Source organism: Salmo salar, chromosome 21 (genome assembly GCF_965601325.2).
Source record: "Salmo salar chromosome 21, fSalSal1, whole genome shotgun sequence".
Lineage (NCBI taxonomy): Eukaryota > Metazoa > Chordata > Actinopteri > Salmoniformes > Salmonidae > Salmo > Salmo salar.
This window is the reverse complement of record NC_138311.1, coordinates 1,004,273-1,021,801: the sequence shown is the minus strand read 5'-3', so window position 1 is coordinate 1,021,801 and position 17,529 is coordinate 1,004,273. Positions and strand designations below refer to the sequence as shown.

The window sequence follows — 17,529 nt, the reverse complement described above, 5'->3', positions numbered from 1 at the left end:
AGACGGGGGGCAACCAGTGCACGCGCCTAAGCCCACTGTCCCCTGATCGGCCACTTGACAAAGGCGATAATGTGTTTCAGCCTGGGGCTGGAATGACGACATTCAGCTTTATCCCAGGCTCTGAGAGCCTATGGGAGCCGTGGGAAGTGTCACATTACCGCAGAAATCCTTTGTTTTGGAAAGAGATGTCAAAGAAAGCCAATAAATGGTCAGACAGGCCACTTCCTGTAAAGGAATCTCTCAGGTTTTTGCCTGCCATATGAGTTCTGTTATACTCACAGACACCATTCAAACAGTTTTAGAAACTTTAGGGTGTTTTCTATCCATATCTAATAAGTATATGCATATTCTAGTTACTGGGTAGGAGTAGTAACCAGATTTAAATCGGGTACGTTTTTTTATCCGGCGGTGTAAATACTGCCCCCTAGCCCTAAGAGGCTAACTTCCTGACTGATGTCTTGAGATGTTGCGTCAATATATCCACAGTTTTCCTCCCTCATGATGCCATCTATTTGGTGAAGTGCACCAGTCCCTCCTGCAGCAAAGCACCCCCACAACATGATGCTGCCACCCCCGGTTGGGATGGTGTTCTTCGGCTTGCAAGCCTCCCCCTTTTTCCTCCAAACATAACGAATGTAATTATGGCCAAACAGTTCTATTTTTGTTTCATCAGACCAGAGGACATTTCTCCAAAAACTTCGATCTTTGTCCCCATGTGCAGTTGCAAACCACAGTCTGGCTTTCTATGGCAGTTTCGGAGCAGTGGCTTCTTCCCTGCTGAACAGCCTTTTAGGTTATGTCGATATAGGACTCGTTTTACTGTGGATATAGATACTGTTGTACCCGTTTCCTCCAGCATCTTCACAAGGTCCTTTGCTGTTGTTCTGGGATTGATATGCACTTTTCGCACCAAAGTACGTTCATCTCTAGGAGACAGAACGCGTCTCCTTCCTGAGCGGTATGACGGCTGCGTGGTCCCATGGTGTTTATAATTGCATACTATTGTTTGTACAGATGAACGTGGTACCTTCAGGCATCTGGAAATTGCTCCCAAGGATGAACCAGACTTGGAGGTCTACAATTTTTTCTGAGGTCTTGGCTGCTTTCTTTTGATTTTCCCATGATGTCAATCAAAGAAGCACTGAGTTTGAAGGTAGGCCTTGAAATACATCCACAGGTACACTTCCAATTGACTCAAATTATGTCAATTAGCCCATCAGAAGCTTCTAAAGCCATGACATTTTCTGGAATCTTCCAAGCTGTTTAAAGGCATAGTCAACTTAGTGTATGTAAACCTCTGAACCACTGAAATTGATACAGTGAATTATAAGTGAAATAATCTGTCTGTAAACAATTGTTGGAAAAATGACTTGTGTCATGCACAAAGTAGATGTCCTAACCGACTTGCCAAAACTATAGTTTGTTAACAAGAAATTTGTGGAGTGGTTGAAAAACGAGTTAACGACTCCAACCTAAGTGTATGTAAACTTCCGACTTCAACTGTACATATATACACACACATTTTTTTGTTATATATACACAAAAGCATGTGGACACCCCTTCAAGTTAGTGGATTTAACTATTTCAGCCAAACCCGTTGCAGACAGGGGTATGAAATCAAGCACACCGCCATGCAATCTTCATACACAAACATTGGCAGTAGAATGGCCTTACTGAAGAGCTCAGTGACTTTCAACATGGCACAGTTATAGGATGCCACCTTTCCAACGTCTAGTGGAAAGCCTTCCCAGAAGATTGGAGGTTGTTATAGCATCAAACTCCATATTAATGCCCATGATTGTGGAATGATATATTCGACGAACAGCTGTCCACATACTTTTGTCCATGTGTATCTTGTATGCTCATGGATTAGTTTGTATTGACTGCTATATGAGTGTAATAAATCACACTTGAAAAAAGTACTCTCACGAAGACACCCACACGTGATCCCACCCTACCTACCCTGACGGTGCCACTGTAGCCGGAGCCCACTTTGTAGAGGCCGTCCATGCAGAGCAGGTAGAGGAAAGAGCCGTCGGTCTGCAGCAGGCAGCGCTCATCCTCATTGACGGTGACCTCCTTCAGTACCCACTTGTTCATCAGTGCCGCCCGCTTGATGCCGTTGCCGAACCAATCTTGGATCTGGATCTTGCCCACCAGCACGGCCTGCACGCTCCTCTGTAGCGCGTTCAGAATGGTCGGCACCTGGGACGAAGGGGAGGGAAGAATAAAGATTAAGAATGAAGAATTAATTAAATTAACTAGAATAGAAATGGGAGAAAATGAAAGGACCGTTTTGGCTGCTTTAACTGTCGAGTGTTTTGTAGAAAGGTCTGGTTTGATATCAGGGCTCCAGAGTGCGACCATTTTAGGGCTGTCCCCCCAAAAATGTAATCTTGGTCAACCAAGAGTTGTCTGTTCTTTCGACCAATCGATTGGTCTGCATTTTAAAACGTGTATTTTTCCATATATTCACACGTGTTTTAATCAATTCAAATAAACTCAGCAAAAAAGGAAAGTTCCACAGACATGTGACTAAACAGAAATGGAATAATGTGTCCCTGAACAAACGGGAGGGTCAAAATCAAAAGTAACAGTCAGTATTTGGTGTGGCCACCAGCTGCATTAAGTACTGCAGTGCGTCTCCTCTTCATGGACTGCACCAGATTTGCCAGTTCTTGCTATGAGATGTTACCCCACTCTTCCACCAAGGCACCTGCAAGTTCCCGGACATTTCTGGGGGGAATGGCCCTAGCCCTCACCCTCCGATCCAACCGGTCCCAGACGTGTTCAGGTGATTGAGATCCGGGCTCTTCTCTGGCCATGGCAAAAACACTGACATTCCTGTCTTGCAGGAAATCACACACAGAACGAGCAGTATGGCTGGTGGCATTGTCGTGCTGGAGGGTCATGTCAGGATGAGCCTGCAGGAAGGGTACCACATGAGGGAGGAGGATGTCTTCCTTCCCTGTTACGCACAGCATTGAGATTGCCAGCAATGACAACAAGTTCAGTCTGATGATGCTGTGACACACCGCCCCAGACCATGACGGACCCTCCACCTCCAAAATCGATCCCGCTCCAGAGTACAGGCCTCGGTGTAACGCTCATTCCTTCGACGATAAACGCGAATCCAACCATCGCCCCATGTGAGACAAAACCGCGACTCGTCAGTGAAGAGCACTTTTTGCCAGTCCTGTCTGGTCCAGCGTCACTGGGTTTGTGCCCATAGGCGACGTTGTTGCAGGGGGTGATGTCTGGTGTAGACCTGCCTTACAACAGGCCTACAAGCCCTCAGTCTAGCCTCTCTCAGCCTATTGCGGACAGTCTGAGCACTGATGGAGGGATTGAACAATCCCCCAATTTGTGCCACAGTTTAGACTACCGATAGATGCTGCAGTCAGTCAGAGTTGAGTCCTATTGTAAAGTGTAGCTTAATGGCCAAAAAAGGGCCAACCTGCAATGTATTCGACGCTTAAGTACTGTAAAGTTGTACATTTCTAACTCAATATCAAGGAAAGCCAGGAATGAGTAGAGTGATGTTCCTGCTTCTGTTGCCTATTTGAGAGTTTATTTAATATCCTACTGATTCTGTGATCACCAAACCTTATGCAACTGCAAAAGGTCTAATAAAGCAATTTCACAAATTCATCTGTTTTTAAACTTGGCTATGAGAGTGACAAAATGTATTACAATTAAGGTTGCACATTTTGGGGAATATTCAGAGGTGGAAACTTTGTGAGAATATATGGGAATTAACGGGAATATATACAAATGAATACCATTTAAATAGATGTTTTTTGTATTGGATATATTTACCATATATGGAAACAGAAACAGAAACCTTTTACCTTATCATAAGTAGACATGATTAAATCCTTCCAATATAAATAAAAAAACAATTTAGTCACAAATTGAACTTTAATTAAATGACTCTTCACATGGGATGATTTAACTGAACAACAAAAGAAAGGGAATATTGAATGATCCATCACATCTCCCAAAAACGTTATCAACATACGGTGCTTTGCGAAAGTATTAACCCGCCCTTGGCATTTTTCCTATGTTGTTGCCTCACAATCTGGAATTAAAATAGATTTTTGGGGGGGGTTTGTATCATTTCATTTACACAACATGCCTACCACTTTGAAGATGCAAAATATTTTTTATTGTGAAACAAACAAGAAATAAGACAAACTGAAAACTTGAGCGTGCATAACTATTCACCCCCCCCCCACCCACCCCCCCAAAGTCAATACTTTGTAGAGCCACCTTTTGCAGCAACTACAGCTGCAAGTCTCTTTGGAAATGTCTATAAGCTTGGCACATACCACAGATTCTCAATTGGATTGAGGTCTGGGCTTTGACTAGGCCATTCCAAGACATTTAAATGTTTCCCTTTAAACCACTCGAGTGTTGTTTTAGCAGTATGCTTAGGGTCATTGTCCTGCTGGAAGGTGAACCTCTGTCCCAGTCTCACATTTCTGGAAGACTGAAATAGGTTTCCCTCAAGAATTTCCCTGTATTTAGCACCATCCATCATTTCTTCAATTCTGACCACTCTCCCAGTCCCTGCCGATGAAAAACATCCCCACAGCATGATGCTGCCACCACGCTTCACTGTGGGGGAAGGCATTCTCGGGGTGATAGGTGAGAGGTGTTGTGCCAGACATAGCGTTTTCATTTACATTTACATTTTAGTCATTTAGCAGACGCTCTTATCCAGAGCGACTTACAGTAGTGAACGCATACATTTCATTTCATGCATTTTTGTTTTGTTTTTTGTACTGGCCCCCCGTGGGAATCGAACCCACAACCCTGGCGTTGCACACACCATGCTGGCGTTGCAAACACCATGCTCTACCAACTGAGCATGGGCAAAAAGCTACATTTTAGTCTCATCTGACCAGAGTGCCTTCCATATGTTTGGGGAGTCTCCCACATGTCTTTTGGCGAACACAGAACGTGTTCGCTTATTTTTTTCTTTAACCTGTTAGGGCTAGGGGGCAGTATTGACACGGCCGGATAAAAAACGTACCCGATTTAATCTGGTTACTACTCCTGCCCAGTAACTAGAATATGCATATAATTATTGGCTTTGGATAGAAAACACCCTAAAGTTTCTAAAACTGTTTGAATGGTGTCTGTGAGTATAACAGAATTCAAATGGCAGGCCAAAACCTGAGAAGATTCCATGCAGGAAGTGGCCTGTCTGACAAGTTGTGTTTCATCTTGGCTCTTTTTATTGAAGACTGAGGATCTTTGCTCTAACGTGACACTTCCTACGGCTCCCATAGGCTCGCTTTTGGCAAGTGGCCGATCAGAGTACTATGGGCTTAGGCGCATGCCCGAGTCGACCCCATGCTTTATTTTCTTTCGTCCGTTTACCTAAACGCAGATTCCCGGTCGGAATATTATCGCTTTTTTATGAGAAAAATGGCATAAAAATTGATTTTAAACAGCGGTTGACATGCTTCGAAGTACGGTAATGGAATATTTAGAATTTTTCTGTCACGAATTGCGCCATGCTCGTCACCCTTATTTACCCTTTCGGATAGTGTCTTGAACGCACGAACAAAACGCCGCTGTTTGGATATAACTATGGATTATTTTGAACCAAACCAACATTTGTTATTGAAGTAGAAGTCCTGGGAGTGCATTCTGACGAAGACAGCAAAGGTAATAAAATTGTTCTTATAGTAAATCTGACTTTGGTGAGTGCTAAACTTGCTGGGTGTCTAAATAGCTAGCCCTGTGATGCCGGGCTATCTACTGAGAATATTGCAAAATGTGCTTTCACAGAAAAGCTATTTTAAAATCGGACATATCGAGTGCATAGAGGAGTTGTGTATCTATAATTCTTAAAATAATTGTTATGCTTTTTGTGAACGTTTATCGTGAGTAATTTAGTAAATTCACCGGCAGTGTTCGGTGGGAATGCTAGTCACATGCGAATGTAAAAAGCTGGTTTTTGATATAAATATGAACTTCATTGAACAAAACATGCATGTATTGTATAACATAATGTCCTAGGGTTGTCATCTGCTAAAGATCATCAAAGGTTAGTGCTGCATTTAGCTGTGGTTTGGGTTTATGTGACATTATATGCTAGCTTGAAAAATGGGTGTCTGATTATTTCTGGCTGGGTACTCTGCTGACATAATCTAATGTTTTGCTTTCGTTAAAAAGCCTTTTTGAAATCGGACAGTGTGGTTAGATTAACGAGTCTTGTCTTTAAAATGGTGTAAAATAGTCATATGTTTGAAAAATTGAAATTTTTGCATTTTTGAGGTTTTTGAATAACGCGCCACGGGATTACACTGGCTGTTACGTAGGTGGGACGATTTGGTGCCACCTACCCTAGAGAGGTTAAGCAATGTCTTTTTTCTGGCCACTCCTCCATAAAACCCAGATCGGTGGAGTTTTCGGCTTAAAGTGGTCCTATGGACAGATACTCCAATCTCCGCTGTGGAGCTTTGCTGCTCCTTCAGGGTTATCTTTGGTCTCTTTGTTGCCTCTGAATAATGCCCTCCTTGCCTGGTCTGTGAATTTTGGTGGGCGGCCCTCTATTGGCAGGATTTAAATGTTGCTCCGTTGGATGTTCAAAGTTTCTGATATTTCTTTATAACACAACCCTGATCTGTATTTCTCCACAACTTAGTCCCTGACCTGTTTGGAGAGCTCCTTGGTCTTCATGGTGCCGCTTGCTACGTGGTGCCCCTTGCTTAGTGGTGTAGCAGACTCTGGGGCCTTTCAGAACAGGTGCATATGTACTGAGATCATGTGACACTTAGATTACACAGAGGTGGACTTTATTTAATTAATTATGTGACTTCTGAAGGTAATTGGTTGCACCAGTTCTTATTTAGGGGCTTCATAGCAAAAGGAGTGAAAACATATGCCTCATCTTCATTGTCACTTTCCAACCTTGTTGAGGATGGCTTGTTGTCAGACTCAAAAAGCCTCAAATTTGCCCAGATGGCCACCAATTTTTCAACCCGTGTGTGTGTGTGTGTGTGTGTGTGTTCCCAAACAAGGACCAGTTGTGCTTCGTGGCGGATGATGTTGGTGGGATTTGGAGGATGATAGAGACAACGGGAAAGAGCCTCGGATGCACAAAGTCCCTTCCACCAGGTGGCTGATGAGATATGTTGGCACGACTGTCATATTGCATCTCCATCCCAAAGCCCTTACTTGGAAGTGTACTTTGCTAGACTGCCAAGAACCTCTCTCTCATCCAGGCCAAGGTGGCGAGACACAGCAGTGATGACACCATAGGCTTTGTTGATCTCTGCGCAAGGCAGGATGCTCTTGCCAGCATACTTGGGGTCCAACTTGTATGCTGCGGCGTGTATGGGCTTCAGGCAGAAGTCTTCACTTTTGATGTATTTCAGAACTGCAGTTCCTCTGCTTGAAACAGTGAAATAAGCAGGGCAGTACAGATTTCTTGTATTACATCTGCAAGCAGAGTCAAAGTCAGACAGGGTGGCATTGTCTCCCTCAATCCGTGCAATGGCTACTGCTATAGGTTTCAGGAGTTTTAGGCTGCTTACCACTCTCCCAAAATACATAATGGTCTTCCTGTCTGGGTTGGCGCCCCCCCTTGGGTTGTGCCATGGCGGAGATCGTTGTGGGCTATACTCGGCCTTGTCTTAGGACGGTAAGTTGGTGGTTGGAGACATCCCTCTAGTGGTGTGGGGGCTGTGCTTTGGCAAAGTGGGTGGGGTTATATCCTGCCTGTTTGGCCCTGTCCGGGGGTATCATCGGATGGGGCCACAGTGTCTTCTGATCCCTCATGTCTCAGCCTCCAGTATTTATGCTGCAGTAGTCTATGTGTCGGGGGGCTAGGGTCAGTCTGTTACATCTGGAGTATTTCTCTTGTCTTATCCGGTGTCCTGTGTGAATTTAAATATGCTCTCTCTAATTCTCTCTTTCTCTCTTTCTGTCTTTCTCTCGGAGGACCATGCCTCAGGACTACCTGGTATGATGACTCCTTGCTGTCCCCAGTCCACCTGGCCGTGCTGCTGCTCCAGTTTCAACTGTTCTGCCTGCGGCTATGGAACCCTGACCTGTTCACCGGACGTGCTTGTTGCACCCTCGACAACTACTATGATTATTATTATTTGACCATGCTGGTCATTTATGAACATTTTAACATCTTGACCATGTTCTGTTATAATATCCACCCTGCACAGCCAGAAGAGGACTGGCCACCCCTCATAGCCTGGTTCCTCTCTAGGTTTCTTCCTAGGTTATTGGCCTTTCTAGGGAGTTTTTCCTAGGGAGTTTTTCCTAGCCACCGTGCTTCTTTCACATGCATTGCTTGCTGTTTGGGGTTTTGGGCTGGGTTTCTGTACAGCACTTTGAGATATCAGCTGATGTACGAAGGGCTATATAAATAAATTTGATTTGATTTGATAATCCAGGAGGATCCTCTTGATGGGGCTGTCCATATCGGCAGACTGTGATATGGCCATTTCTTGGAGACTCCTTCCCCTCCAGAAGACTGACAAACGTGATGGCAACACCACCCAAATAGGTGTTGCTGGGCAGCTTCAATGTGGTGCTCTTATTCTTCTCACTTTGCTTGCTGAGGTAGATGCTATAACTTGATCACACTTCACATACCTAGCCATTTCCTTGGCTCTCTTGTAGAGTGTATCCATTGTTTTCAGTGCCATGATGTCCTTGGAAGAGGAGACTCAATGCATGAGCAGCACAGCCAATGGGTGTGACATGAGGGTAGGACTCCTCCACTTTAGACCAAGCAGCCTTCAAGTTCGCAGCATTGTCTGTCACTAATGCAAATACCTTCTGTGATCCAAGGTCATTGATGACTGCCTTCAGCTCATCTGCAATGCAGAGACTGGTGTGTCTGTTGTCCCTTGTGTCTGTGCTCTTGTAGACTACTGGTTGAGGGGTGGAGATGTAGTTAATTATTCCTTGCCCACAAACATTTGACCACACATCAGAGATGATTGCAATACAGTCTGCTTTCTCTAGGATTTGCTTGACCTTCACTTGAACTCTGTTGAGCTCTGCATCCAGCAAATTAGTAGATAAAGCATGTCTGGTTGGAGGCGTGTATGCTGGGCAAAGAACATTCAGAAATCTCTTCCAATACACATTGCCTGTGAGCATCAAAAGGTGAACCAGTTGCATACACAGCTCGAGCAAGACATTAATCAGCATTTCTCTGACTACGTTCCTCCATTGAGTCAAAAAAACGAATTATTCCAGGAGGACCATGAGCTGTTGCTATCGTTAAGGTGTCTGATTCATCATTTTCACCCCAAATAGAAGTAAAGGGACTTTTGTCAGAGGTTGCTTGTTCTGAGGGCTGAGGGAACTTTATGCAATTTTTTGCATTCTTCACATATGATTTGGCACAGTATTTGCAAATGTACACAGCTTTTCCTTATACATTAGCTGCAGTGAAATGTCTCCACACATCAGATAGTGCTCGTGGCATTTTCCTGTAAAGATTAGAATTTTTTTTGTAAAAAACCCAAATTCAATTCCATGTACAGATAAATAGCAGTTAGATTAAACAACTCCTTTATAAGTTAAATATTTTAAAATGAAACATGTATGGAAACAGGTGAATTAACACTCAGTTAGCAGGCTCAAGCTAAAACCCACATGGTAACAAAAACTAACTACCAGAAATTGTTAAGTTAGAAAGGATTTAAACACTGCTGTTGGCTACCATTTATCAGTTAACAAAAAATCATGTATGTCATAAAATATATTCACCCCACCCAGTATTGTAATAAAAACTTACCTGAAAGCATGTAGTCCTTCGCTCAGACAGTGTAGTAGTGTGGGCTCAATAGCATCTCATTAGCGTGCAAGAACTTGAGAATTAGCTATACATGTGATGGAAGAATGCACTGTGCGTGCAAAGGACTGCAATTCCATTGAATTGGTTATAGTTTAACAAAAATATGCCACAAGATCTAGAATTGCCTTATGTGTATCCCATAAAAACTTTTCTACGTTGTCAGAAGAAGCTGTAGCTGGACCATGGAACACGCATATAGACGCATATACAGTATTTTTTCATCAATATCTTTATGCTTTTGTTAATAAAAATAAGTGAATTCTTTCAAAATGCAGATGTTTATTTCAACTACATCTCAGCTACATTTCAGTTGCACTTCCCCCCAGCTCCACGACCACAGGTAAAACCTTGCTGAGATGATCAATGTATTTGTTGCATTGTTGTATCGTCAGTTTCTCAATCCAAAACAGCAGCATTGGCGGAGAGTCAGATGGAGAAGTACGCGTTGTGTCTGTGAGATGCAGTGTGGGTGAACGGATGATCTCCGCATGTGTATTTCCCACCGTAAAAGCATAGAGTTGGTGGTGTTATGGTGTGGTGATGCTTTGCTGGTGACACCGTCTGTGATTTATTTAGAATTCAAGGCACACTTAACCAGCATGGCTACTACAGCGTTCTGCAGTGATACGCCATCCCATCTGGTTTGGGCTTAGTGGGGCTATCATTTGTTTTTCCACCAGGACCCAGAGGCTGTGTAAGGGATATTTGACCAAGAAGGAGAGTGATGGAGTGCTGCATCAGATGACCTGGCCTCCACAATCCCCCAACCTCAACCAAATTGCTATGGTTTGGGATGAGTCGGACCGCAGAGTGAAGGAAAAGCAGCCAACAAGTGCTCAGCATATGTGAGAACTCGTTCAAGACTGTTGGAAAAGCATTCCAGGCTAAGCTGGTTGAGAGAATGCCAAGAGTGTGCAAAGCTGTCATCAAGGCAAAGGGTGGCTAATTGAAGAATCTCAAAAATAAACTACATTTTGATTTGCTTAACACTTTTTTGGTTACTAAATGATTCTATAGTTTTGATGTCTTCACTATTATTCTACAAATGTAGAAAATAGTAAAAATAAAAGAAAAACCCCTTGAAGGAGTAGGTGTTCTAAAACTTTCTACTGGTAGTGTAGGTCACCTAATCTATCTGGATGAGGGGGCGGGGTCGAACTTCTAGGATGCGTGTGTCGTCTCACCTACAGTGGGGGGAAAAAGTATTTGATCCCCTGCTGATTTTGTACGTTTGCCTTACAAAGAAATGATCAGTCTATAATTTTAATGGTAGGTTTATATGAACAGTGAGAGACAGAATAACAACAAAAAAATCCAGAAAAACACATGTCAAAAATGTTATAAAATGATTTGCATTTTAATAAGTATTTGACCCCTCTGCAAAACATGACTTAGTACTTGGTGGCAAAACCCTTGTTGCCAATCACAGAGGTCAGACATTTCTTGTAGTTGGCCACCAGGTTTGCACACATCTCATGAGGGATTTTGTCCCACTCCTCTTTGCAGATCTTCTCCAAGTCATTAAGGTTAAAATTATAGACTGATCATTTCTTTGTCAGTGGGCAAACATACAAAATCAGCAGGGGATCAAATACTTTTTTCCCCCACTGTATATTGGGTGCTATCGGGAGGTATAGTCTATGTCTAACCTGTGTGAGTTGGGTTGTACGTATAGGATGTGTGTTGTGTTAACCTCTATGGGCTAGGTGGGACGCTAGCGTGCCACCCGTGGTGCACTCCATCAACAGCAGGTGCATTTCAAGAGCGGCAAATTTGAATCCAAATAAATGTCAAAATTCAATTTTTTCAAAAATACAACTATTTTACACCATTTGAAAGATAAACATCTCCTTAATCTAACCACGTTTTACGATTTCAAAAAGGTTTTACGGCGAAAGCATAAATTTAGAGTATGTTAGGACAGTACATTTACAAGAGTTGTGTGTAATGTTTTGTCAAGTCAAAGACAGGGTCACCAAAACCATAAAACCAGCTAAAATGATGCACTAACCTTTTACAATCTCCATCAGATGACACTCCTAGGACATTATGTTAGACAATGCATGCATTTTTAGTTCTATCAAGTTCATATTTATATCCAAAAACAGCGTTTTACTATGGCATTGATGTTGAGGAAATCGTTTCCCTCCAATAACCGGCAGTCAAGTCAGCGTCACAAATTAAATAATTAAAATTAGAAAACATTGGTAAAATATTATATTGTCATTTAAAGAATTATAGATTTACATCTCTTGAACGCAATCAACTTGCCAGATTTAAAAATAACCTTACTGGGAAATCACACTTTGCAATAATCTGAGCACTGCGCCCAGAAAAATACGCGTTGCGATACAGACTAGACGTCATGTTGGGGAGATCTAAAATCGAAAATACTATGTAAATAATCCATTACCTTTGATTCTCTTCATCAGATGTCACTTCCAGGTATCACAGGTCCATAACGAATGTAGTTTTGTTCAAAAAAGCTCATCATTTATGTCCAAAAATCTCCGTCTTGTTAGCACATGATCTAAGCCAGCCGGACTTCTCGTCATGAACGAGGGGAAAAAATATATTTCCGTTCGTTCAAACATGTCAAACGTTGTATAGCATAAATCATTAGGGCCTTTTTTAACCAGAACATGAATAATATTCAAGGTGGACGAATGCATACTCTTTTATAACGTATTGGAACGAGGGTACCCAACATGAACTCGCGCGCCAGGTGTCTAATGGGACATCATCGTTCCATGGCTCTTGTTCGGTCAGATCTCCCTCCAGAAGACTCAAAACACTTTGTAAAGGCTGGTGACATCTAGTGGAAGCAATAGGAAGTGCCAAAATATTCCTCAGCCCCTGTGTTTTTCAATGGGATAGGTTTAAAGTCAATACAACACATCAGGTATCCACTTCCTGTCAGAAAATGTCTCAGGGTTTTGCCTGCCAAATGAGTTCTGTTATACTCACAGACACCATTCAAACAGTTTTAGAAACTTTAGAGTGTTTTCTATCCATATATAATAAGTATATGCATATTCTAGTTACTGGGTAGGATTAGTAACCAGATTAAATCGGGTACATTTTTTTTATCCAGACGTGCAAATGCTGCCCCCTAGCCCTAACAGGTTAACTTAAATGCATGGAGAGGTATGGGGCAGGTTTAACCTGTGTCTAACCTGAGTGGGGTTGTATAGGAAGTGTGTCGTGTCATTTAGTGTTCCATTGCGCCACGTTGTCTCACCTGGATAGTTTGGCAGGTGTGACTGCCGTTGTTGGTGAGGATGGCGGAGACGGCCTGCAGGGTCTTGCCCGTGTCTCCCCAGGACACCACCAGGCTGAAGAGGCAGGCGCAGGAGAGAGCGATGAGGGCCTGCCCCGTGGGGTCATTCATCCCTGTGCTATGCACCGTTGTCTCCAGCAGCAGGTGGAACAGAGACTCTGTAGTGAGGAGACGGAGGGTTAGGAAAGGCTGTGTGTCTGCAATATGTGTGTGCATACCTGTGTCTGCACAAGTGCGTGCGAGTGGGTGTCTATTTAGTAGTAAAACACGGTAAATTCTCCCTCGTGTGGAAATAGGCTACTTTTTAAGCTTGTGGGTTAGGGTTACAATTAGCATAAGGAGTTAGGTTTAGGGGTTGGGTTAACGGATTATATTTAGGGAAAATAGGATTTTGAATGGAAATTTATTTCAGGCCCTCACGAGGATTGAAAAACATACTGTGTGTGTGTGTTCGTAAATATACGCCTTCTACAACCCTAAGGCCCACTAATAATACAAGTATTTTATCAAAATAACCTGCCTTTTTGCAGCAATCACTGATCTAGCTTTCAAGTCATTCTATGAAAATGCCACTTTTGTTACAAATTTAACCAGAACCATGCATAATACACATCCACTGATAATGACCAAACTCTTGCAACAGGTGAATACAGAAAATTAACACAGATAGCATACTCTCTCTCAAGCACAAGCCCACATGCTAGTGAGTTGCCATTTTGTCTTCATATTTCAAGTCTTGGCAACTTGGATCTATTAGCTAGATAACAAGGTAGAATAGTTGAACTGTTATGAACACACTGTCTATCTCCGCCTGTTTGAACAAAAGAAAGGGTGTGCTCTTGAGGCTCATTAGCCGTTCTCAGCTGTTAGAAGTCTCGTACTGGCTTTAACAGACGATTGCCATAATTTTTTCAAGTTCCATTTCTCAGTTATTACATTCAACAAAGCAAACACTGAAATACCGTTATAGAATGTAAAGTACAAAATCAAAACTGGTCCGTGCGTCAATACCGGTATATAGTAAAATACAATTTACTGCCCGACCCTAGCATTGGGCTCCCGAGTGGCACAGCGGTCTAAGGCACTGCATCTCAATGCTAGAGGCATTACTACAGACACCCTGGTTCGAATCCAGGCTGTATCACAACCGGCTGTGATTGGGAGTCCCATAGTGCGGCGCACAATTGGCCCATCCTCGTCTCGGGTTTGCCTAGGGTAGGCCGTCATTGCAAATAATAATTTGTTCATAACTATCTTGCTTAGTTAAAAAAAAGGTTAAAACAAATAAAAGCATGTGCATGAGTCTTCCCATGCATGTGTGCGCTAGTACTCACCCAGTACATCAGGAGGTTCGGTCTGGAAGCCCTCTGGCTGTTGTCCCTGCAGCATGACCAGCAGGGCCTGCAGGCTGCGCAGGCACAGTGAGGGGTGGGAGAACAGAGTCTCCTTGATCAGTTCAAACACCCCACACAGACCAATGCCAATGATCTAGAGAGAAAACAAACAATTATCAGATAACTGCTAATCTGCCTAAATAATTACCGCCCCGTAGCACTCACATCGGTAGCCATGAAGTGCTTTGAAAGGCTGGTCATGGCTCACATCAATAGCATCCTCCCGGATACCCAAGACCCACTCCAATTCGCATACCGCCCCAACAGATCCACAGATGATGCAATCTCTATTGCACTCCACACTGCCCTTTCCCACCTGGATAAAAGGAACACTTATGTGAGAATGCTATTCTGAGAATGCTCAGTGTTTAACACCATAGTGCCCTCAAAGCTTATCACTAAGCTAAGGAACCTGGTACTAAGACTTCCTGATGGGCCGCCCCCAGGTGGTAAGGGTAGGTAACAACACATCCGCCACGCTGATCCTCCTCATGGGGGCTCCTCAGGGGTGCGTGCTCAGTCTCCTCCTGTACTCCCTGTTCACTCATGACTGCATGGCCAGGCACGACTCCAACACCATCATTAAGTTTGCTGATGACACAACAGTGATCTGATCACCGACAACGATGAGACAGCCTATAGGGAGGAGGTCAGAGACCTGGCCGGGTGGTGCCAGAATAACAACCTATCCCTCAACGTAACCAAGGCTAAGGAGATGATTGTGGACTACAGGAAAAGGAGGACAGAGCATGACCCCCATTCTCATCGACAGGGCTGTAGGGGAGCAGGTTGAGTGCTTCAAGTTCCTTGGTGTCCACATCACCAACAAACTAACATGGTCCAAGCATACCAAGACAGTCGTGAAAAGGGCACGACAAAACCTATTCCCCCTCAGGAGACAAAAGATTTGGCATGGGTCCTCAGATCCTCAAAAGGTTCTACAGCTGCACCATCGAGAGCATCCTGACTGGTTGCATCACTGCCTGGTATGGCAACTGCTCGGCCTCCGACCGCAAGGCACTACAGAGGGTAGAGCGTACGGCCCAGTACATCACCGGGGCCAAGCTTCCAGCCATCCAGGACCTCTATACCAGGCGGTGTCAGAGGAAGGCCCTAAAAATTGTCAAAGACTCCAGCCACCCTAGTCATAGACTCTCTGCTACCGCACGGCAAGCGGTACCGGAGCGCCAAGTCGAGGTCCAAGAGGCTCCTAAATAACTTCTACCCCCAAGCCATAAAACTGAACAGCTAATCCAATGGCTACCCAGACTATTTGAACGAGACTGTTTTACAGCATGAGTGGCCGCGATTATTATGCCCTTGTTTTGAGATCAAAGCCAGAGCTGCATGTAGTCAGTAATGTGGGAGTGATTGCATCCTACAAGAACCCCAAACCTGTTCATTATGCCGCCCTTGTTTTGAGATCAAAGCGAGAGCTGCATGTAGTCAGTAATGTGGGAGTGATTGCGTCCTACAAGAACCCCAAACCTGTTCATTTCTAGCCATCTTTGAAAAGTGAGTCAGGTAAAAGAGCTTTTTTTACATCTTAAAAGGGGCAGTGCTGTATTCTGAGACCGGCTTGAATAAACTAAGTAGCCAATAGGCAGAGGGTAACATAATTTGTCTGATTCTCTGTAGTAATGGTATGGGAAAAATAATTAACTGTATTTTGTAAAGTAGTTTGCATCAAACAAAATGTTCAGTCAGGACAAGTGGATAACAGGTTAATGTCAAGCCCTGAAAGTTTTTTCAAAAGCCTCAGAATATAGGCCCACATTGGCAGCTACTGTAGGCTGAATAATAGAACCGCTAAAATGTTATGGGATGCATTTTCTCCATAGTTTTTTTTAATGATGGCCACTCTGGTATGTCTACATTAGGATCAAATAGCCACAGTAGCCTACTTGGCCACTGTTAAAACTGTAAATTAAAGTGGGTACGGCCTCTTATTTTACCTTTATTTAACTTGGCAAGTCAGTAAAGAACCAATTCTTATTTTCAATGACGGCCTAGGAACAGTGGGTTAACTGCCTTGTTCAGGGGCAGAACGACTGATTTTTTATCTTGTCTGCTTGGGGATTCGATCTTGCAACCTTTCGGTTACTAGTACAACGCTCTAACCACTAGGCTACCTGCCGCCCCAGTATCTACAAAGATGCGCCAGAAGTTGAACGTTGTGAAAATTCTGTGCAAGTTTGCGCTCAGCACACCTGAAATTTGCTCAGTGCGGCCAAAACATTTGAGAACATTGCTTAAGAGTCCACCTTCCAACTAATATTTTGCTAACTGATTATTTATGTGAACTCAAGATGCATTTTTTTATTTTAGGACAATTGTGATGATTTAGATTATCCCAATTTGTACCATTCTTTCTGACCTTGAGAAGCTTTATGGATCAAGGGTAGGTTCCAATATATTGGGATAACAGGTGTAAGAAGACCTAAGCTAGATAGCCCAGTACACTTTAATACACTGCTCCAAAAAATAAAGGGAACACTAAAATAACACATCCTAGATCTGAATGAATGACATAATCTTATTAAATACTTTTATCTTTACATAGTTGAATGTGCTGACAACAAAATCACACAAAAATAATCAATGGAAATCCAATTTATCAACCCATTGAGGTCTGGATTTGGAGTCACACTCAAAATTAAAGTGGAAAACCATACTACAGGCTGATCCAACTTTGATGTAATGTCCTTAAAACAAGTGAAAATGAGGCTCAGTAGTGTGTGTGGCCTCCACGTGCCTGTATGACCTCCCTACAACGCCTGGGCATGCTCCTGATGAGGTGGCGGATGGTCTCCTGAGGGATCTCCTCCCAGACCTGGACTAAAGCATCCGCCAACTCCTGGACAGTCTGTGGTACAACGTGGCTTTGGTGGATGGAGCGAGACATGATGTCCCAGATGTGCTCAATTGGATTCAGGTCTGGGGAACAGGTGGGCCAGTCCATAGCATCAATGCCTTCCTCTTGCAGGAACTACTGACACACTCCAGCCACA

At 43.4% G+C, this 17,529-nt stretch overlaps 1 protein-coding gene across 1 annotated transcript in view; it reads right to left on the bottom strand.

The window, feature by feature from the left end:
• Positions 1 to 17,529, bottom strand: part of mycbp2 (MYC binding protein 2) — a 386,518-nt gene that overhangs the window by 317,305 nt on the left and 51,684 nt on the right. Inside the window, exons 4-6 of the mRNA XM_082967288.1 lie at positions 14,459 to 14,612; positions 13,086 to 13,282; positions 1,963 to 2,205 (exon numbers count right to left, since the gene is read on the bottom strand). Coding sequence (XP_082823414.1) covers positions 1,963 to 2,205; positions 13,086 to 13,282; positions 14,459 to 14,612 — 594 coding nt within the window. The remainder of the gene's footprint in view (positions 1 to 1,962; positions 2,206 to 13,085; positions 13,283 to 14,458; positions 14,613 to 17,529) is intronic.